Source organism: Plasmodium malariae (assembly GCF_900090045.1).
Source record: "Plasmodium malariae genome assembly, chromosome: 8".
In the NCBI taxonomy this organism is placed as follows: domain Eukaryota; phylum Apicomplexa; class Aconoidasida; order Haemosporida; family Plasmodiidae; genus Plasmodium; species Plasmodium malariae.
This window is the reverse complement of record NC_041782.1, coordinates 859,536-883,519: the sequence shown is the minus strand read 5'-3', so window position 1 is coordinate 883,519 and position 23,984 is coordinate 859,536. Positions and strand designations below refer to the sequence as shown.

The window sequence follows — 23,984 nt, the reverse complement described above, 5'->3', positions numbered from 1 at the left end:
ACTAGATTTATTTTCTTCTTTTCTATTCCTTTCTTTCTTTTTTTTTTTTCTTTTAATCCTTTCCAACATATTGTTATTCGGCATGTTCTAAATTATGTTAAAATAAAGAGGAAATAAGATCAAAATAAAAGCATATAAATTGTGGCTTTATGAAAAAATCAAAATGGAAACAATAAAAATGAAACACGAATGTACTTATATGGAAGAACTAAAATAATGAATTACAAAACAAGTAGCTTTTAAAATATTATTATAAGAATTTGCCTTGAATGGAATATACCATGGTACAAATATATATATATATATATATGTGAATATGTATATACATGAATATGTGTTATGTATACTTAAACGTATTTTCATAGTGAGAAATAAAAAAAAAAAAAAAAACTTGTAATAATTTTCGCATTAAGCTATATATTCAAATAACTGTAATTATTTCAAAATTTTGATGAGCGTGAAAATCAATTACGCAGTACTCTTTACATAATTTATTAGGAAATGGTTACATAAAGATTGAATTGTATGAAAATTAAAAATGAAAATGTATACATATATTCTTGAAAAATCATAATTTCTTACTTTAGTATTTTTAAAAATATATACTTGGAAAAGTCAGAATAAATGTACATTTTTTTTATGGTACAAAAAATGAAAAATTAATATGCCAAGATATATGCTGACATGTTTGAAGTGTCAACAAATTTATTATGCTAACCAATTAACATGCTAACACATTTAAAATGCTAACACATTTAAAATGCTAACATTTACAAGACCAAGGAGAAATTAAAACATGATTAATATAATATTATTTCAATTCTTGATTATTACACTTTTTTCTAATGTACATAATGAAAAGATTTACTATAATTTACATAAAGAAAATACCAAAAAAACTTTACTTTTCATAAAAAAAAATTTTGAATGTAGGAAAAAATATCGTCTTAAAGCAAAAAAATTTATTAATTTTAGAGATATACAAATACAAAGAATAAATGATTATAGAAAAAGAAGTGGGAATGATAAAAATAATATCAACTATAATATAAGGGATGCTTATAATTACCATGAAAATCTGTGAGTTTTTGCTGTAAATATTCTGTTTTGTGTATAATAATGAGTTATAATAGTTCATATTCAGGTTATGTTTCGTGTATGCATATATATATAATATATATATATATATATATACAATTATGCCCATACGTGTGTCTGTGTTATTTTCCCCTTTTTTTTTTTTTTTTTTGAAGCCTTTTCGTTAGAAGTGAAGTACTTCCAAAGCTAGCCAAAATAGAAAATGAGAAATTAAAAGAGAGGGAAAAATTTCGAGAAATATTTAAACACATTAATGATTATAATTCTAATTTTAGCAGACAGGTATATATAATTTAAAGAAAGACCACTTTTTAAAAAAATATGAATATATATATATATATATATATATGTATATATATTATGCACATTTCTGTTAGAAGCAGTTAACTCATCTTCATTTATCTTCCATTACTTTCACAGATCTTTATGCAATTCCTCATAGACTTGTATAACATTTTTTTAAAAATCGATGAATTTTTCCTAAATTGCAAGGACTTTTCTCTCCTTACGTACACAGGACCCATGTTACTAACGAATCATCTTTACGATGATATCATGTATTTGACATCTGTGGTTGAAGTAATGCTTTTTTTTTTGAAAAAAAAAAAAGGATTTCTTCATGAAATTATGTGCACGTGCATTCGTGTGTACGCATATATATGCATTTGTGTTCCTATATAAGTTTCATTTTGTTACCCCTTTGTCAGAACTCGGACGATATAACCGTTAGCCAATATGGTCGAGAATACATTGCACATCTGGAAGAACTATTTAAAAGGGATAAATTAAGTAATAATAAGAACAATATATATATATATATATATATATATATATATATATATATATATATATATGTATATATTCGTATACGTTTATGTATACATGTGTACACATATTAAAAAAGAGCATATTTTAGAAAGACTAGCAAAAAGTTTGCCGGTGATAGGATTGCTATCAGTTCATTTTCATAAATAATTTTTAATAAAGTTTAGTTACACAAAGTTATGTTAAAAATATATAACGTAGACAAAACAGTGGAAAAGCCTTAGTACCCCATTCAAATAATTCATAATTCATAATTCATAATTCATAATTCATAGTTCATAATTCTTAATTTTTTCTTTTTTTCTTTTTTTCTTTTTTCTGTCAGAATTCTTAGCCCATTCATACTTATTCTACAAAAATTTTCATTTAACAAAAGAGCATTTACTGAATAGTATTTGTAATTATTTAAATATAATTAAAAAGTTAAAATCGTCGAGGTATATTCCTGATGTATCTAATTTCGAGGTGACCACATACATATAATATTAAACATTAACAACGTATATGTTATGTTATATAAATGTGTTATAATATTTATGCAGTTATGTTTTTGTTCATGTTGAACATACGAGGACTTTTTTATAATATGAAGTTATTATGGGAAAGTGTATTAAAAAAAAAAATATATATATATATATATATATATATAATCTTTAATTGTACAATTTTAAAATTTATATATTAGTACGATTCATTACCCGCATATATAAATACATGTATATACAATAATGTGTCTATCATTTTATATTTATATATAAGTGTATAAAATTAAGTGCAAATAATGTAGGGGTCTAAATGTGTACATATTTGGTAAACCTATTTCTTTAAATGAAAATATATTTATTATTTCTCCCATTTTCAGTTTTGTCTAAATAAAATGAGTAGAAAATGGAGCAGGTGGGACAAAGACAATTTTTTGGCTAGTCTTCATGATGCCACTGATAAAATGATGATATTAACGAAGCATTTTCAGCACGTTAAAAAATAGCCAGCAATTTTATCAACGCTTTTTATATTCCTTCATTATCAAACATTACTGTGCTTTATTTTATTGCGTTTTGTTGCGTTTCAATATTTTTAAATATATGTTTTAATTTTATTCTTATTTTGCATTATAACTAATTGGTTTTTTTTTTTTTGGTTAATTTGTTTCTAGTTATAAATATAAAAAAAAAAAAAAAAAAAAAATGATATCAGCCAAATATTTTTTCCTCTTTATTTTTAAAAAATTATAACAATAAAAGATAGTGTGCGCTATTTATATATACTAGTTATAATTGCTACTATCCTATACTGTTGTTGTAAAACTTACATTTTTTTTTAATATTTTAATTAAACTTAATTTGCGTTTAAAAATGTTTTAAAAAAAAAAAAGTAAAAATGAAAAAAAAAAAAAAAAAAAAAAGAAAGATAGATAGAAAACTACACAACATATTTTAATTTACTATTTTAAAATACGTATTTTTATATAATAACACCATATTTTTATTTTTATTTTCTAAGTTTATTCCGTTTACTACTTTTTAAAATTTCAAAGTGCGCATAAGTGTATATGACACATGTTTACATGTATACATAAGGTAGTACATATAACAAATTTATAAAATTGTCAGACACCTCAAAAGAGTAAACACATAACAAAAGAGTGTATATCTATATATAAATAAGTATGCATATGTATAAGCATGTTTAAATGTGTAAGTACAAACGTATTTTAAGTTTTCATATCTTTTTACGTGCTTCACTTCTTGAAATAGTGAACCAAAATAAAATATAAAAACGTATGCTGCCAGGTGTCACAGAGAGTTGTGCAAGCTTACATATAAGGATAATACGTAAAAGTATATATACATACATACATATATACATACATATATGCATACATATATACATACATACATATATACATATACATACATACATACATACATACATACATACATACATACATACATATACATACATACATACATACATACATACATACATACATACATACATACATACATACATACATACATACATACATACATACATACATACATACATACATACATACATACATACATACATACATACATACATACATACATACATACATACATACATACATACATACATACATACATACATACATACATACATACATACATACATACATACATACATACATACATACATACATACATACATACATACATACATACATACATACATACATACATACATACATACATACATACATACATACATACATACATACATACATACATACATACATACATACATACATACATACATACATACATACATACATACATACATACATACATACATACATACATACATACATACATACATACATACATACATACATACATACATACATACATACATACATACATACATACATACATACATACATACATACATACATACATACATACATACATACATACATATTGCTTTTTTTTTTTATTTTAATATTTTTCGTAAATTGAATAAGCTCATAATTCTGTATGGAAAAGTTGAAAATATTCTAGTTCAAAATTTATTTTAGTATAAGAATTTATTATAAAAAAAGTGCATTTTTAATTTAAATGTTTAAAATTAAAACAATACAATAAATAAATATGGAAAAGAAATTTATATATATATTATATGTATACATTATGTGTGAATATGGAATATACAAACGCACAGGCCCTTACACACAGCTAAATATATATATTATTTTTTGCTTTTTGCGTTTTTTTTGTTGGCCCTAGCATGTACAATATTTTTGTATTTATACTATATATATAATCTTTTTCGTTTTTTCTATATTTCAATTTTTAATTTTTAACATTTTTTTTTTTTTTTTTTTTTTTTTCATATTTTAACTTTTTTTTTTTTTTTTAATTTTTTTTTTTTTTTTTTTTTTTTTTTTTTTTTTTTTTTTTTTTTTAAAGTTTTATTGCTTTTTCTTTATAGAATTCTTGTTTTCCACTTCTGGTGCAATAACTCAATACGCTTGTATAAAATGAATTGAATGCACATATATGCCCTAAATTTTAAAATAAATAAATATTAAAAGGAAAACACACGTACGTACAGACATATAGGCATACACGGATACACGCACACATACATATACGCATACATGCATACTCGCATACATACGTACGTACATGTACGCACCTATAACAAGTAGTAGCATATATTGACGTATCCACATGCACAAGCATGTGCGCACATATATATGAGGCAACTAATATAAGCAAGGATGTGTAGCGAAGAAAAAAAAAAAAAAAAGGCTAAGTTAGGGAGGGGGAGTGTGTACGCGTATGTGTAATAACTATTTCTGATCAGTTCTCATTAGTAACTTCTGCTTGCTGGTCGTCCTGTCTTTTTATATTTGCTTGGTTAATTGCTTTTTTTGTTTTTTTGGACTGAATATTAGTTACATCGTGAAGACTTGGGAATGCCTTTTCATCACTGGTATTTATATATACACCATTTTTGGATGAGGTGGATCGATGATTTGACCTTCCTCCTCCTCTTTCTGATGATCTTGTGCTTTTGTTATGTGTCTTTCTATGTGATGAGGGGGAATTGTTGCTAGAAGGTTTATTATTATAACGATCATAATAAGCATTATCTTCTTTACTTCTACTTAAAATTTTCAAAATTTCTTTTTGTGCTAAATCTACCGTTTTTTGTGTCCCATGTATGAAAATTTTTTTATTTTCTTTATCAATATGAATCTTTTTAGCTAACGTTTCTTCTTGTATTTTATTTATTGTTCTTCCTTTTCTTCCTATAATACTACCAATTTGTTCTGTATCAACATTCATTTCTACAGTTACATATAAATTATTTGGAATGTATTTAGCTTCTTTCTCTTCTGACTGAACGAGATTTTCTAAAATATCCTTTGCTAGGTGTATGTTATCTTCATGCCCATAAATTTGAGCTACATGACTAGTTTTATTAATTTGTATACTTGTAGATGTATCTTTTTCAATTTCTTTAATTTTTTGTGCTTTGGAGGAGAGTAATAAAGCAATAACTTTTTCGTTAATTTCGACTTGGGTGCATTTCCTTTTTTTTAATAAATCATCAATCATTTGTATTGCATTATCAATATCATTTTTATTACCACTTATATTTAATTCTTTATAATTACTTTTATTAAATATTTTTACCTCTGCACCAGTTTTTGTTTTTATCTGATTTCTATAATTAGCATTAAATAAAAAAGCTTCTTCCTCTGTAAGCTTTTTTTTAACTGATTTGCTTGAAATAATATTTTTTGCATAATCTAAAATCTCTAATGCTTTTTGAATATTCTCATTTTTACCTACTAAACTAATACCATTATCATGACGAATAACAAAAAGATTTAAATTTTTTCTTATTTCATTTAATTCATACGTGCATTTTTTATATAAGGCAAATATTTCTCTTTCTTCAAATTCTACAAATTCGGAATCTAAACTTTTAAGAATATCATTTAATTTTTCTTCTGCTTCTTCAATATCACTATTTTTAGTTCCTTTAATTGTAGCTGAAGCGTCAAAAGTTTTTGCATCATAATTCATTCGTATTAATGTATTAGTTTTATTCTCTATTTCTTTTAATAAACCTTTGTTAAATCCTCTTGCTAAAACTGAATCTAGCTTAATAGTTTTAAATACATTTTTCGTACTAGTATTTTTCTCATTTATAGCTTTATCTATTAATTCCTTTAAATTTTCCACATCATTTTTCATACCACAATAATATAAGGTATCATTATCTATATGAATAAATACATTCGTATCTTCTTCCAATTTTTTAAAACTTCTATCACATGAATTTAACATTATTTTAAATACTTTATTACTTAATAGTACACAATTTTTTTCCGTAAAATCTATATTCTTTATATAGGATATAAAATTTTCAATATCGTCCTTACAACCTGATATATATAAAGATATCTTGTTTTCATAATTGTTGTTATTTACTTTGTCTACATATACAAAATATTTACTCTGTATTCTATTAATAAAATTGTATGGTTTAACTAAGGTAGTATATTTATCATTTGAAAGAGAAAATTCTTTATTAATTATATCTGATTCTTTTATTACGATATTTTGTTTTTCTCTTTTCATTTTTATAATTTTGTCTACATATTTTAATTTTTTTTCTTGCGTTTTTATTTCATTTAAACTTTTTAAATTTTCTTTTAATTTTTCTTCACATGATTTTTTCAATGTATTTAAACGATTTTGAAAGTTTTTAAAATTTTCATAATTTTTTGTTAAATTCAATTGTTCTTCTAAGTAATTTATATATGTATTTACTTCTTCCATTTCTTCAACATTTTTTGGATTTATTTTCTTCTTCTTTAATTTTGCTTCCTTACATTTATTCTCAATGTCGGTTGAAGATAGTTTTACGTTAGTTGGCCTTGGTGTTTGTGTATTGATTTTTAATATGGACGTATTTATACTACTAATAAGCGTTTCAAATTCGCTGTTCCTTTTGACCTCCGCTTCGATTTTATCATTTATATTTTTATAATTATCTTGTTTTGTTAATTTTAAAAATTTCTTATTTAGCTCATTTTCAATCTTCTTTCTTTCATCTTCTTTTAATTTCAGTTCTTTTTTCATGTCCTTCTTATTTCCATCTTCCCTTTTTCCCTCTTCTTTTTTATCTTCCTTGTTCTTTTCCATATTATTCTTATTACTACCTGTACCGTTCATATTTTCATTTTTCTCTTTCCTCCTACCCTCCTCATTTTTCTTCGAATTCTTATTACCTTTCGATTGGGATTGATCTTCATTTATTTTCTTCTCCTCCCCCCCATCTTCATTTGGTTTGTTCACACCTTCGTCCTTCTTTGCATTCTTGTTCGTTTTCTTCTTCTTTTGCGCGGCGTTATTATGTTGAGCGTTGACGTCATTGTTATTACTATTACTATTGCTATTATTTCTATTATTGCTATTATTTCTATTATTGCTATTATTTCTATTATTGCTATTATTGCTATTATTATTATTATTATTATTATTATTGTTATTATTTTTATTATTTTGGTTGGTGCTCTTATTTCTGTTTCCTCCTTTGTCCTTTGCCTTTATTATGCATTTTTCCTCCACGTTATTATTAACTTTCTTTCCTTCTATATCATTCTCTTTTTTTTTCTGAATACTTCCATTTAGTTGCACATTTGCCGTTAGCTCGGTTCCTTTGTTTGTCGTTTTCTTATCATTCTTCATACCCTTGTCATTCTGCATATTCTTATTGCTCTTAGCACTCTTTTCGTTCTTTTCGTTGTTTTCATTTTTTTCATTTTTATCGTTTAGTTTCGATCCTCCTGCTTTTTTATCATTTGGTGCATTTTCTTTTATGTTATTTGTCAAAGTTGCATTTTCATTCTCACTCTTTTCCTGTACTCCCGTTGCAGCGGCTTTTGCCTTTCTTCCCATCTTAGTTATGAAATGCATTCTATAAAAGAGAACAGAAAGTGAAGGATAAACAGATAAATACTTGAAAAATTATTAAAAGAAGAAACAGCGAGTGTACATATGTATACATTTCCACATGTACATGCCAATCTACATCGGTATCTGTATGTATGTATGTATGTTGTGTGCTAATGAGATTCAACTTGATGTTATAACTAAGTACAAAAAATTAAATGGTCAATAAAAATAAAAAATTAACACATTAAACATAATTTCTAATGTAAATATGGAAAAACACATTTAAAACAATTAAGCTCAATGATGGGGTAAAAACAGTGCATTACAAAAAAGATGAGATTCGATTTTCTTTCATTTTTGTAATTACTTGACTACGTTTTGCTTCCTTTAATTAATAATGTTTCGTTTATTTTCTTTCGTTTTCTGTACTTGAGAATTTATATCTTCAGAAGTTATAATTCTTCCTTCGCGTGAGTATATTAGTTAATTATTATAGCTGGAACAAATACTGTAAATTTCCTGCCTGTGTGTGCGTACATATACATATATATATAACTATATATATATAACTTCTGTGCAGACTAACTATGCTCTTTTCTTTCCTTTGCAAGAAGTGAGAAACCTTCATAAACATTTATATATATATAAATATATACATATAATGTCCTTCCTTTTGAGTATAATTTAAACAAAAGAATTATTATTTAAACACCCTTTTTAAAAATTAACTTGAAAAGCAACTCTTTAAATTAACTCTTAGAACAGTTAATTTTTTACAATATTTATAATAAAAGGGACAAATTATTTTTTCAAAATAAGATAAAAGCACAACTGAACATGAAATTAACTATCAACCTGTGAGGGGATAAATTTTTCAGCAATGTATGTTCATTTTAATTTAATTTTTTCTTCGTTTTTTCTTTTTTCTTTTTTCTTTTTACTTTTGTTCTTTTGTTCCTTATATTTGTTCTTTGCTTTTATTCTTTACTTATCTTCCTTATTTTTCTTTATTTTATATGCTCACTTTTTTTTTTCCCCTTCAAATAAGTTCAATTACTGCATAAATATATATAATGTGAAAGAAGGCTGTACACAAATTTTGTTCAATGATTTAACATTTTCTATTTAAAAAAATTTAAATAATAAAAAAAAAAAAAAAAAAAAAAAGTGTATATAAATATAAATATATTATTTTAATATATATTAAAAACAAATAGAATAATTTTTACTACAATTTTTTTGGTTTCTCCATTATATTTAAATTTATATGATTCGTTTGTTGCTTGTTCTTTATTTATAAATATATGTATATATATAATAATATATATAAAATAAAAATGACAAGTGGTGATAAGTTATATATGTATAATATATATATTATAATTTACTTAATTTTTCTTATATTCTATTAAATTCTTTTTAGTATTAATATAAATGTAAGAATTTTAACATATAACTAACAATATTATTATACAAAATTACTTTAAATACTATTTTTTCTTTAAAAATATTTTTTTTTTTTTTTTTTGAAAATGTCGAAGTATAAATTAATCTATAATATATTGATATTTTTATATTGCTTACATAATTATTTTTTTTTTTTAAATTCTCTATATATTACATATATAGCAAAAATTTATTCGTATGCGTTTAATTATATATATATATATATATATATATATATATATATATATATATATGTATATTATATATAAACGTATACCATTTGTATGTACGAACACATATTTAACTTTTATATAATTTCAAAAAAAAAAAAAAAATTATATATAAATATAAAAATGCAATATCTTTTGTTAGTTAAAAGGTGATATTATACGTAAATGTGTTAGATAAAAGTGAATGATGAATATATATAAAAAAAAAAAAAAAAAAATGGGGCCTAAAACTTAAAAGCACACATGTTATATATCAATATCATTTTCATATCCGCATTATATACATATTATTATTATATATATATATATATATATATGTAATATATATTATGTATAATTATTAACTGTATATTGTATGTAGCACTTTTTTCAGTATTATACGTAATATATTTATATATATTTTATATGAAATTTATATAAATATTATATGTAATGAAATTAAGATTTTCCCTTAATTTTATTATATTCATTTATTTTTAAAAATAAATAAATGCTTTTTCGTTTATTTATGTCCTTTTCAAAATGTAAAAATTTCAAGATGTCAAAATAAATTTTTTTTGTTCAATTTAATTTAGGTTATTTCGTGAACAATTTAGTGTATAACAGTAACATGTACAAGATGCTTACATGAAGCATGTGTTATACATTTATAAGCATCTTAATATGCATATGTATATTTATATATACACATATATAATAATATATATAAATACTCATAAACACGGAGTTACGTATTTATATGTATATTATAAATGTGCATATTTTGTATGTACATATATAATGCATATATACATACATATATATATGCAATTCTGCGTCAAATAAGAGCTACCAAGAGTTTGTATATACCTTTATGTACAATGACAAATTTTTAAAGGGTTAAGGAAAATATTATGAAAAAAAATATTTATATTTTTTGTTATGATATATATATATATATATATATATTTTTTTTTTTTTTTTTTATAGCGCTATATATTCTTTGTTTCCATTGTTATGGAACGAAACAACTAAGAACTGCTTTGTTAAAACAAGTATTTTCCTTAAAGAAAAAAGAATGTATAAATCACAATTAAAACTTGAAAAAACATATGTTACAAGATTAAATAATAATATTGCTATGTTACATAAGTATATATATATATATATATATATATATATATATATATATATATATACGTAATTATTTTTTTTTTTTAATACCAAATTAAAAGTCATATACATTATTAATATAGCCATAGCCACGTCAACACAAAAGGTGCACTTTGTCACTTATACTTTTTAGCTGTAAAAAATGAAATGTCAATAGAAAAAATAATATAATAATATAATATTATAATATAATATATTACGTGTTGCTTTCATAACATGTGTTGCTTTACCATCACCACCTTGCAATTAATAAAGAATAAAAGTGGTGTGCTACTGTAATTAACCGATATATTTAATTATATATACATATATAAGGAAAAATATTTTTATGTTACGAGAAATTACGTATTTGTAAGAATTTTTTCTTTATTTCCAATTGCAATTAAAAGAGAATACTTTTTTTCAAATTTATTTAAAAATATAATGACGAAAAATGGAATGTATACGTGTTTTACGTCGATATAAATAGTTTATACCTTGTACTCTCAGGCAAATGTATTTACACATATATATATATACATTTCTGGTAGAATAAAAAGAATAATAAGAATAATATTTTATGCAAGAATAATATATGTAATAAGAGTTATGTCAAAGCGGCTTAACAAATTTAATAGTTATAAATATACACATATAAGTTAATGATTTTTTTTTTTTTTTTTAACAATTCTATGATTTTTTCCAAATTTATCAAAGTACTCTTCTTTTTTATGTATGACTTTATGACCCTTGGGAAAACTACCAAATTGTGAAATTTACATTTAAAAAAATAAATAAATAAATAAATATATATATATATATATATATATATAAGTATATTTGTGTATGTGAATATATGTATATCTATATATTAGGTTATCAATGTTGTGATTTTTCATAAATGATTTAGCAAATCTCTTGATCTATTATTATTATATATACCTTTTATATCCATGATATTATTATAGACTTTCCAGTGCACCTATCCACGATTAGTTCTATATATATACATAGATAAATATATACATACGTATTATATAAGCTCATGAGCGCTAGTATATGCTGCGTAGTTCTAATGGTTAAATTTTGCTACCTGTTTAAAGCTGAAAAAAAGCTTAAATAATTATTAATGGTTATACCTTTTTCTGATGAACACCATTTTGAGTAAGTCTGTATAACTATCTCATCGAAGTAAATAGTAAAATCTTGTTATTAGTGTTAAACGATGAAGCGAATAATTGCGTGAACCAACGCGTGTATATACATTAATACATTATATGAATACATTATATGAATATATATTATATGTATTTATACAAAGTACATTATGCGCGTACAAAATGCAATATTAAAAAAATAAAAAGTGTTAATCATTTTTGCAAAATAAGTTTCTTATCATCAGAAAGAAAAACAAAAAATAGTAAAACTTATTTTAAAAATGTAAATTATTATAATATTTAAATAGCGTCATTAAACAAACATAATATAATCTCACCATTTAAAAAAGTTGTAAAAATGTAATTTATTAAATAAATGGGAATAAAAACTTAAAAAAAAAAAAAGAAAAAATCAGAATTTTTTTTATAAAATTGTCTCAACAAAATATAATTAGAATAAAATAATCTGTTAAAATGGAATTTTATTTAGGGGCTGAAAATTGGGGGAAATACAATAAATATATATATACTGTGTACTGCTACATATATATATATATATATATATATATATATATATACATGTTTAACTGTTTTCTAATTTTCCTTGGTTCGTTTGAACGAAAAATGTTATAGGCAAAAAGGATAAAAGTTCAGAAGTAATGATATGCTTTATGAAAGTTTGTTTTGTTTGTTATCTGACTGCTACCGTTTTCTTTTCCTTCATAATATTTCCTAATGCTACTTACGCTTCTAACTGCTACTTACACTCCCCTACTCCGAGGTGTAATCATTCATATTTTCGAATAAGTAATTCGCTGCCATTTCTTCATTCTTATCACAAGCAATAAAAGCCTCAATCGCTAGGTGTTTTGGAAAACCAAGTGATTCTAATTTTTTCACACTCTCCATTTCGTTTTCATTTAATGGTGTAATAGGTATGTTTAAATTTTCATTAGTCTGATCACTTGTATTTTGAATGCCTTGTTGTGTTATCACATCGCTCGATAATTGTTCGTTATCAGCATTTGGTGTATTTTCATTACTATAATTTTGGATGACTCTTAAAAATTCTGTTTGATTTTCTCTTATATAATCTAAAAAGGATGGATCGGTTCTTCCAATCATTTCTAAAATTTCAGGAATTCTTTGAGGGTTGGATAATGCAACATCTCGTATAACATTAATGAAGGGAGAATTTCTTAACAGTTCAGGATTTTCTGATAAACCTAGTCCAGAGTTATCACCTAATAAATTATAATTCATTAAATGATTTGATAAGTTAGAAGAATTTTCATTATTATCTCTTTCGTACGTATTTTCGCCCATTTCGTTCCTTTCGCCCATTTCGTTCCTTTCACCCATTTCGTTCCTTTCACCCACTTCATTAATTTCGTTAATTTCATTTAATTCATTTATATCTGGAAATCCATTAGTCAAATAATCAATTGCTCTATTGGGGTTGTTATAAGCTAGTATCATTGCTTTCCTAACAGTCTCTCTTTCGAATCCCATAGCACATATGTTGTCTATAGTTTCTTTTAATTTATCGCCTGTTAATAACATTGATTCTGCATTATTTATACTTACATTTTGTTTACCTTCATCTGTTTGTATTTCATTTTTATTGGATAATAACTTATTCTTTTCATCATTTTTATGTACGGAATTATTATCATTAATTTTTGGAGCACTGCTATTAGTTGATGAATCATTCGCATTTTCTTTTGAGTTGTTCTTATTACTTGCAAATATTTTCTTACTTGCCATAACTATAACTATATCATTTTCTTTTAATATATCTACTACTTTATTTTCATCTATTAAAATATTCCCACTAAAAATTAATTTCTGTTTATCAAATGCCATTTCAGGGAAAACGCTCTCTACTTTTTTCTTTACATCAAGTATTGTGTCATCATTGTCTACATTAATTTCCTCTTCGTTATTTTGCAGGGTCCTTACTTTTATTTTCATTTTTTGAATTTATCAAGGGGGGAGGATTAAAAAGTGAATATGTTCTTGGTTAAATGCACACGTGCATACGTACATAAATACAGCCATACAAGCACACATATATGTACGTTTTTAAACACATATGTATACGTTTTTATACATATTTATACATGTTTTTATTCGCATATATATAGACGTTCTTATACACATATATGCACGTTTTTATACATACATATACACATTTTTGTATATATATATATATACACATTTTCATGTATATAATATTCACTAAATACATCTATGCGATTGTGCAATTTTTTTCAATTCGTTAAAAGGATGTATGGTGGTAAAAGAATGAAGTAAACTGATGTATTTAGCAATGTATTGAAAAAATAAAAGGTATATAAATATGTATGTGCATATGTAACAAAACGTACGAAAAGAAATGTTCGTGATGTGAAAGCCTAATTTAACTAAAATATAAAAAAAAAAAAATTTTTTTTTTTTTTTCTTAATTGTGATCAGTTCATTTAATTATATAAATGGGAAATGCCATGAAAGCGAGCGAGATTGTGATATTTGCTTCTCATTTTTTGCTCGTTATATTGTTCGTTATTTTTTGCTGCTTGAATTTTGCTTTTTATATTTTGCCTGTTAATTATTTCTACTTATTTTTTTCTTGTTAATTTTTGCTCCCAATTTTTTTCTTGCTATTTTTTGCTCCCAATTTTTTTCTTGCTATTTTTTACTTGTTATTTTTTGTTTTTATTTTTTATTTCATTACTGAAAGTGCAGAGGAAATGAAATAATTTTATTTTGAATTAAGTTTTGATTATTTCCTTTATTTTGTCATTGGTTGCTTCATCTTTTACTTTTGTTTAAAAAATGTAATAAAAAAACTTTAATTGAAGAGTTTTAAGGCTCACATTTATGCTATAAATTCATTATATTTGTTAGTAATATATATACATAAAAAGGTACTCCCTATTATTCATTTATCATTACATTTGTGTAATACATGTACATTCGAAAATAATAAATTATATATAATGTGTGATATAATTAAATTTCAAGTATCGCAATATTCGTTAATGCGTATTAATGTTATCTATGCAAATTACAAAAAAAAAATGAACAAATTAATGAACAAAAGGATTAAAAAATGTTAGAATATATGGATTAAAAAATGTTAGAATATATGGATAAAAAAATGTTAGAATATATGGATAAAAAAATGTTAGAATATATGGATAAAAAAATGATAGAATGTATGGATAAAAAAATGATAGAATATATGGATAAAAAAATAATTAAATATATGGATAAAAAAATAATTGAATATATGGATTAAAAAATGATTGCATAAAAGGATTGAAAAATGATTGAATAAAAGGATTGAAAAATGATTGAATGAATGAATAAAAAAATGTTTGAATATAATAATTTAAGAACGATGTGAAATAATGAAATGTGAATTTTTGTAGTGTTTATTTCATAAGTTGTGTATTTTTTAGTATAAAAAATAAAGTATAAATTTATTTTTTTTAGTTCATAAAAAGCTTTCTCAATTTTAAAATTATTATTTTTATATTACGAGAGTACCCACAAGCAAAATGAAATAAAGAGAATTTCTTCCATTTTGTATATAATGTTTTTAGAATAAAGAAATATAATTATAACAAGTTATTCGAAGTTTGTATTTATTTTTAGTACTTAAAAGCCTTTTATTTATATACTTTTTATATATATTTCCTGGGTTTGTTTTATACAAACTGTGTGCATGTTTTATATATAAATATATACTACATATATTTTATGCGTATTTTATACATGTTTATAAATGTTGGTATATTATATAGTGGTATATATTGTTTTGTTATTATTATATTTTTTTTTTTTTTGTATGTTATTGCCACCATATTAGTTATACGATTAACGATTTTCTCTTGGAAACAACAGAATAGTTTTAAGCATTTTTTATTTTTTTTTGTGTATATTTATTTTATCTGTACAAGGAATCCAAATGTGAAAGTATGTTCATTATTATAAAAAAAAAAAAATAAGAAAAAAGTTTTATTTTCTTTAATTTATTATGAAACATATATAATAATTTTTTTTTTTTTTTGCAACTTTTAAGAGAAAAATATAAAAAGGAAATAAAAAAAATATAATAAATATAACAAATAAATATAACAAATAAATATAACAAATAAATAAATATATAATACCATAGAAGGATTCTTAGTATTATATAGGGTGTTTTTCGAACGTCTGGTGTGAACAATAATACTTTTGACCCTTTTATTTATTACTTTTGTTATTTCCGTATTGGGAACTGTTAATAAGCAAAAAATAATGCACAAAAAAAAAAGAGAAAAGCTTAAAACAAAAATAGAATAGAACAAAATAGGACAAAATATAATAAATTACAATAAATTAAAATACAATAAAATAAAACAAAATAAAGTAAGACAAAGTAAATTAGTGTAAAATAGAGTAAAATAACGAGAAGGTAAAATCCTACTTTTTACTTTTTAAACTAGGATATAACAACCTATTGTGTTATAAGTGAATTCTTATAAAACAATCATTTAATCTGTTGAACTTCTTTAAACTTGAACGTTGTTTGAAAGAGATATTTTGTAAACTTTTGAAAGAATTTATGGCAAATTTTTAAGACTTAAATGTTCTCTTTTTTATCCATATGTACGTATGTGCATGTATATATTTGTATACGAATGTGTACATATGTATGTGTATATGTATGTATATGTATATGCACACCTCCGTGGGTTTTGATAAAATTAAGACAGTAGCTTGGAAAGAAAATCGTTCGCATCAATGCTTAAGTTTAAGAATGTTATTACAGAAAGCGCGAATGTGAATACAGTTAATTATTTTTTTAAAAGATTTGTATCCAAGGTAAACCATAATATTTTATACAAAAATAAATATGAAGGTGATATAAAAAATGAAAAAGAAATTAAGATAAAACATATGAATTCATCTGTTCTTTGTATTTTTTCAAATATGCTTTTGAAAGAGAATATTAAAAATGATTTTATATGGAAAAAAATCGAAAAAAGATCTTACGAATTAATCGATAAATTTGAAGTTGGGGAAATTGCATCCTTTTTATTTTGTTTGAGTAAAATTCGATATGAAACAAATTTATATGATAGTTTTATTCCTATAATAAAAAAGAAATGTGAATATTTTAACACTTCAAATTTAGCTATGTTAATATCAACCTATTCGAAAAGAAAAAAAGAGAATCTTATTATATTCTTAAAAGAGGAATTAAAAAAAAAAGTTCATACACTTTACAATATAGTGGAAATATCTATGATTTTAAATGCCTTAGTTAAATGTAAGATAAATGATGAAGATTTGTTTGTTAAGCTGAGCAGTATAATTATGGACAATATAATGCATAGTCATGTGCATGTTAGAGATATATGTGTAATTACATACTGCTTTGCATGTATATTATACAAAAACATGAATATTTTCAAAACCTTGTCGCAAAAAATTATTCTGTTAATGGATGATATAAATTTAATGGATTTGTGTAGAATATTATATTCTTATATGAAAATAAATAAAAATTTTAATCATATATTAAAAATTTGTACTTATAAATTAACAACTGTTATGGACAAAAGCAGTATTGATGATGTAATAAATTGTATTCATTTTTTACCGAATATAAAGGAGATTATTGAAAATTACGAGCTTATATATGGGAAAGGTGAATATGTTAAGGACGACAAAAATTTCAACTATTCCATTAACTATATCAATTTATTTAATTACATAATAAATATATTTAATGAAAAACTTATTAGTTACGTAAATTTATTGAACTGTAATCAAATAAGTAACCTATTTTATATATATTCAAGATATAATATACTTATATGTTTGTCTAAAATGGATATTTTTATTTCACAAATAAAAAAAATGAAATTGTTGAAAGAATTAAAAATTTATGTTTTGTATTCATTATCCATTCTTTTAAAAAATTATGAAAATAACAACATGTACGATTTTCATCTTTTGGACGTGAATAAAATTTTTATTAAAGAAAATACTGAAAAATGCAAAACTGAAAAATGTAAAAAAGATAATGTAAACAAATGTTTAAATGCGTGTGAATATGAAAACTTGAAAAATAATTTACTCAGATTATTAAATCACTGGGAAGACGATATTGAAATGTTTATAAATAATTACGATATTTGTTTAATTCAAGACATTATAAAAGTTCTAAACATTCTTTTAATATTAAATTATACACATAATTCCATTATACATAACATAAAAAATTATATAATAATTAATTATAAAAACATAAATGAACATAGCGCCTATACATTATTGTTTTATTTTCAAAAATTAAACATAATAAACGACGGGGAAGATCTTACAGAAATTCTGAAGTGTAAAATGAAACAGTTAAAACATAAACAAGCTACGGCTCAATAAATTAAAAAATATATGCATGACAATCAAAAAAAAAAAAAAAAAAAAAAAAAAAAAAAAAAAAAGAAAAAGAAAAAAAAAAGCTACCTTGTTTTACCTCTTATTGGTTTTTGCACAATTCAGCCTGGTTTGTACATGTTTAATTTTTTTTTTTTTTTTCTTTTTTTTTTTTTTGTTACATTTACAATTTTTTTTAAATATTATCTTTGAAAAATTTGAAGAATTTGAAAAATTTGAAGAATTTGAAAAATTTGAAGAATTTGAAAAATTTGAAGAATTTGAAGAATATAATATATAATTCATAAACAGACAAATAGATAAACAAACAGAAAAAAAGACCAAAAAAAAAGGAATAAAAACAAGAAACAAAAAAAGTAATAAAACAAAGGAGCAAACAACAAACAAAACGAAGAGTAATTATTTCCGTACAATTAACTGTGGAACTGAAAAAAATAAAATTTATATTTTTAACCAAAATTATATCAAAATGGCAGTATGGGGAAAGTTGTCTAAATGTTGCTGTTTCCCATTAGCAGGGGGATGCACAGCAGCTGCCATATTTCATTTTATAGCTTGTTTAGCATGTATATTCACGTCGGAACAAAATTATAAAGTGTGGACTGTTGTTTCAAGTGGATTATTAGGATGTTTGATTGTTCTTGGTCTGATACTTAAAAATTTTATTATATTTTATATTGTTGCAATTTTTACAGCCATTAATGTGTGTTTTTATGTTGTGGCTCTAGTATTTCTTATTATTGCTTTATTTGCTGTTACTGAAATAAGTATACAAAGCAAAGTTTTTATAATATTTATTATATTTGCCTTGCTAGTTGGAGAAGCGTTTTTCCTTAATTTATATTTGTCTATATGCAAAGTTTTTAAAGCAGGGGGAACAGGATGGGAATTCAAAAACTATATGGAGATAGAAAATGACATGCAAAAAGAAAAAAAAAAAAAGGAGAAGGAAGATGCAATGAAACACAATGATTACAACGCATAGCTAGTTTATCACTATGAATGACAATAAAAAAAAAAAAAAAAAAAAAAAAAAAAAAAACAGGGGAAAAGGGGAAAAGGGGAAAAGGGGAAAAGGGAAAAAGCATATTCAAATGTAATATAATCCTTTTAATAACCATTTTATTCATATGTATAATTATACTCATTTTTTATACAACTCTAAAGAAAAAAAAAAAAAAAAACAGGAAAAAACAAAAACGAAAGTAAAGAAAAATACGAAAGTAAGGACAAAAACGAAAGTAAGGACAAAAACGAAAGTACGGACAAAAACAAGTTTAAAAGTGTAAATTATAAACGAAGTAAAATTAAATGTAAAATTAGTTAACCCATATTTTCCCATGTGTATAATTAGTGCATGGACACGGAAAGTTAATTTTTTTCTTTACTTGGTTGCTATTTCATGAATGAACCTTATTCTTACATTATTTTTTTTATTTTATCAAAAAAATTTGCAAACATTATATCTTCTTTTTTTTTTTTTTTAAACTGTTGATATTATAATCCTTTTTATTTTCTTATGAATACATTTTATTCATAGTGAAATAAAATATAAATAATTTCATGTGAAACTAACTAAAACGAAAAAAATAAAAAAGGATCAGCAGATTTTTTCTTTTTTTTTAATGTTTTAAAATTGCAAAATTAGCCATAAAGCATTACTTAACTAAAGTTATTATTATTGTTGAATCATTTTAACTTAACGGGATTTAATAAACTTTATATATATATGTGTACACTTCTGTTATTACATTATTCTAAAAAACATATAATTAATTTACCTTAAATGAATTAATAAAACTAGGAAATGGTCAAAGAGTTTTCCTTTTTGAATACTACTAAATTAGTACATATGTTATAGTATAATTTTCCAGTCCTTAAAAGAAATTGAAGTTGTCTTAATTGAACAATACAAAAAAATTTAAGTGAATACCAAGAACTATCTTTTTAACATAGACATATTTATACATATGAATATGTATATGTATATGCACATATATAAATGTTGTGCACTTATATTCCTTATATGATTCTAAAATAACCCCTTTAATGGTAAGTTTTATTATAATAAATAAATAAATAAATATATATATATATATATATATATATATATATATATATATATATATATATATATTTTAAATTCTACTAATATTACATTTTCTTATGCCTCAATTAGCAAAACTACTGAATTAGTTGAATGAAAATACCCATATATATATATGTATAACGAAAAAACAAAAAAGTATCGTACTGTAAAAAAGATACGTTTTTGTGAAACTTGATAAAACTTATTTTTTTATGAGAATACGGAATAAAAATTAATTAATGATGTATCTAGTTCTGTAATGCTCCCTATGTTATGCTACTATATTAAGGGTAATAATAAAAGAAAAAATAAAAATGTGGGATGAATCATAACTTAATAAGAAAACAGAAAGATATACATGTTATTAAAAAGCTTATTTTTCGATATAAAAATTATGTGTGTCAATTCTATTTTACATGTATGATGCGTCTTGATATTTTTCACATGTTATATAATTGAACAGGAAAAAAAAAAAAAAAAAAAGCTCTAAATAAATGTACACACATATTCATATATATGTATTTAGTTTTAGGCCTATTATACGCTTTTATTATATAGTTGTCATAGTAAACTTTACTAAAAAATAAATATATATTAGCTAATTTTTTCGTTGCACATTATTTTTTTCAAACTTACAATTTCATTAAATACTTGTTTCATTTAGTACTATCTTTTTCTTGAACTACATGACTCATGAGAGCTGTAAATACAAAAATATAATCAATATGCAAACATCAATATATTGAGTACGTGCACGTATATATATATATGCACATATATATGTTTTAAATCCCATAACATAATACTGAGAGTGCCCTGTTTATATAACAAAAAAAAATGAAAAACATCATAATGTTTTAAATGTTTAGTATTTATGTATACCATATTGCTCTTAATTTTTATTAGGAAATTTTTTTACGCATTTATTTATTACTCAAATATAAACAAGAATACTATTTTATAACGAAGTTATAATTTCATAACCAATGGATAATATATGCTATACCATACATTAAAAAAAAAAAAATAGTTAAATATATGTATATGTGCATCTCTAGTTGTATGTAAATTTTAATAAAAAAAGAAATATATATTTATGTATCACAAAACATGTAAATTTTAATAAAAAAAAATAAATAAATAAAAATTAAATTTGTGCATTTTTATAACTCTTTCAGCTAATAGGTAGAGGGAGGTCAATTATTAAAAAAAAAAAAATTGAAATTATCGATGTTAAAACTATAATAAAATATCCATTAATAAATATATAAAGAGAAATAGAAATGATGGAAAGTGATGAAAGTTTTATGAACGAAATTGATAACTTGATAAATGATATAGAAGAAGAAAAATTAAATAGAGATGAATTAGAATTTGCCGTAGCTCCAGTAAGTGTGCCAAGGAATTTTATAAAAGATGCAAAAACAAAAAGAGAAACAAGTAAATTGTTTGATTTTCACAAAGGTACAACAACATTAGCTTTTAAGTTTAAAGATGGGATAATAGTTGCTGTAGATTCAAGAGCCTCAATGGGTTCCTTTATTTCTTCGCAAAATGTAGAAAAAATTATTGAAATAAATAAAAATATATTGGGAACAATGGCAGGAGGAGCAGCAGATTGTCTTTATTGGGAAAAATACTTAGGGAAAATAATAAAGATATATGAGTTAAGAAATAATGAAAAAATTTCAGTAAGAGCAGCTAGCACTATATTAAGTAATATATTGTATCAATATAAAGGATATGGTTTATGTTGCGGTATAATTTTAAGTGGCTATGATCACACAGGTTTTAATATGTTTTATATTGACGATGAAGGAAAAAAGGTGGAAGGACATTTATTTAGTTGTGGTAGTGGTAGTACGTATGCATATTCTATTTTAGACTCATCGTATGATTATAATATAAATTTGGACCAAGCTGTTGAGCTAGCCAAAAATGCAATTTATCATGCAACATTTAGAGATGGAGGATCAGGAGGAAAAGTAAGAGTGTATTATATTCATAAAAATGGATATGATAAAATTATTGAAGGACAAGATGTATACGATTTACATTATCAATATTCAAATCCGGCGCAAAACGATCAATATGTTATGTAATATATATTTGCAGGGATATACACATGTGCACGTATTTGTAAGGTATTTTTGATGAATGGTCTTTTGAGCTTCATTTCAAAATTTCCCTACGTTTAGTATATTTATGTGGAATCCTTTTTTTTTTTTTTTTTTTTTTTACAATTACTTTATATCAAGTAATACTTTTTACACTTTGCATTTTTTTAAGACTCAGAAAAGGCTATCCTTTTGAGCTTTTTTTTTTTTTTTCTTTACGTGGTGGTCATGTTAAAATGAACAATACTTTTTGGGAAAAAAAGTAATTTTTATTTTATTATATTATTTTATTATATTATTATATTATTTTATTATATTATTTTATTATATTATTTTATTATGTTATTTTATTATGTTATTTTATTTTATTATGTTATTTTATTATATTATTTTATTTTATTACTCTATTTTATTATAATACTCTATTTTATTATATTACCCTATTTTATTATATTACCTATTTTATTATATTACTCTATTTTATTATATTACTCTATTTTATTATATTACTCTATTTTATTATATTACTCTATTTTATTATATTACTCTATTTTATTATATTACGCAGTTTTATTTTATTTTATTTTATTATTTTCCTTTTTTATAAACAAAGAAAATAACAATTTTTAATTGTAGGAATGTGCACATTTAACTGTTCATTTTTACTTTACACACACATTTTATTATCTCTTTTTAAATGATTAAACACAAAAAAAGATTTGAAGGTTGTACAAATTTTACAAAAAAATAAAATAAAAAATGAAATAAGACAAAATGAGGAGGGATATTCAAAATATAATAATATATCACCATTTTGTCGAGAATGAGACAAAAAAAAAAAAAAAAAAAAAAAAAAAAAAGACATTTTTACTTGAAAAATAAATTACGGATAACATTGTGAAATGTAACCAAATAAAAAATCTATAAATGGGTGAGAATACATGCATGCGCACAAGCGTAATTCGTTTTTCACA

The 23,984-nt window shown here is 22.9% G+C and overlaps 6 protein-coding genes across 6 annotated transcripts; 4 read left to right on the top strand and 2 right to left on the bottom strand.

Annotated features, from left to right (window-relative positions):
* Positions 1–796: 796 nt before the first annotated feature.
* HO (heme oxygenase, putative) lies at positions 797–2,911 on the top strand (the record flags this gene model as incomplete). Its single annotated transcript, XM_029004436.1, has 6 exons — positions 797–1,080; positions 1,254–1,380; positions 1,519–1,677; positions 1,806–1,887; positions 2,249–2,388; positions 2,786–2,911. The coding sequence occupies 6 exons, from the start codon at positions 797–799 to the stop codon at positions 2,909–2,911; spliced, it is 918 nt and encodes a 305-aa protein (XP_028861125.1).
* Positions 2,912–5,270: 2,359 nt separating this feature from the next.
* On the bottom strand, positions 5,271–8,405 carry PREBP (PRE-binding protein, putative; the record flags this gene model as incomplete). Its single annotated transcript, XM_029004435.1, has 1 exon — positions 5,271–8,405. The coding sequence occupies one exon, from the start codon at positions 8,403–8,405 to the stop codon at positions 5,271–5,273; it is 3,135 nt and encodes a 1,044-aa protein (XP_028861124.1).
* A 4,714-nt stretch (positions 8,406–13,119) lies between these two features.
* Positions 13,120–14,322, bottom strand: RAD23 (DNA repair protein RAD23, putative; the record flags this gene model as incomplete). Its single annotated transcript, XM_029004434.1, has 1 exon — positions 13,120–14,322. One exon carries the CDS (start codon positions 14,320–14,322, stop codon positions 13,120–13,122), a length of 1,203 nt encoding a protein of 400 aa, XP_028861123.1.
* A 2,820-nt stretch (positions 14,323–17,142) lies between these two features.
* On the top strand, positions 17,143–18,789 carry PmUG01_08027600 (conserved Plasmodium protein, unknown function; the record flags this gene model as incomplete). Its single annotated transcript, XM_029004432.1, has 1 exon — positions 17,143–18,789. The coding sequence occupies one exon, from the start codon at positions 17,143–17,145 to the stop codon at positions 18,787–18,789; it is 1,647 nt and encodes a 548-aa protein (XP_028861122.1).
* Positions 18,790–19,273: 484 nt separating this feature from the next.
* On the top strand, positions 19,274–19,789 carry PmUG01_08027500 (conserved Plasmodium protein, unknown function; the record flags this gene model as incomplete). Its single annotated transcript, XM_029004431.1, has 1 exon — positions 19,274–19,789. The coding sequence occupies one exon, from the start codon at positions 19,274–19,276 to the stop codon at positions 19,787–19,789; it is 516 nt and encodes a 171-aa protein (XP_028861121.1).
* A 2,387-nt stretch (positions 19,790–22,176) lies between these two features.
* On the top strand, positions 22,177–22,995 carry PmUG01_08027400 (proteasome subunit beta type-5, putative; the record flags this gene model as incomplete). The annotated part of the gene is made up of 1 exon (XM_029004430.1): positions 22,177–22,995. The coding sequence occupies one exon, from the start codon at positions 22,177–22,179 to the stop codon at positions 22,993–22,995; it is 819 nt and encodes a 272-aa protein (XP_028861120.1).
* Positions 22,996–23,984: the final 989 nt, after the last annotated feature.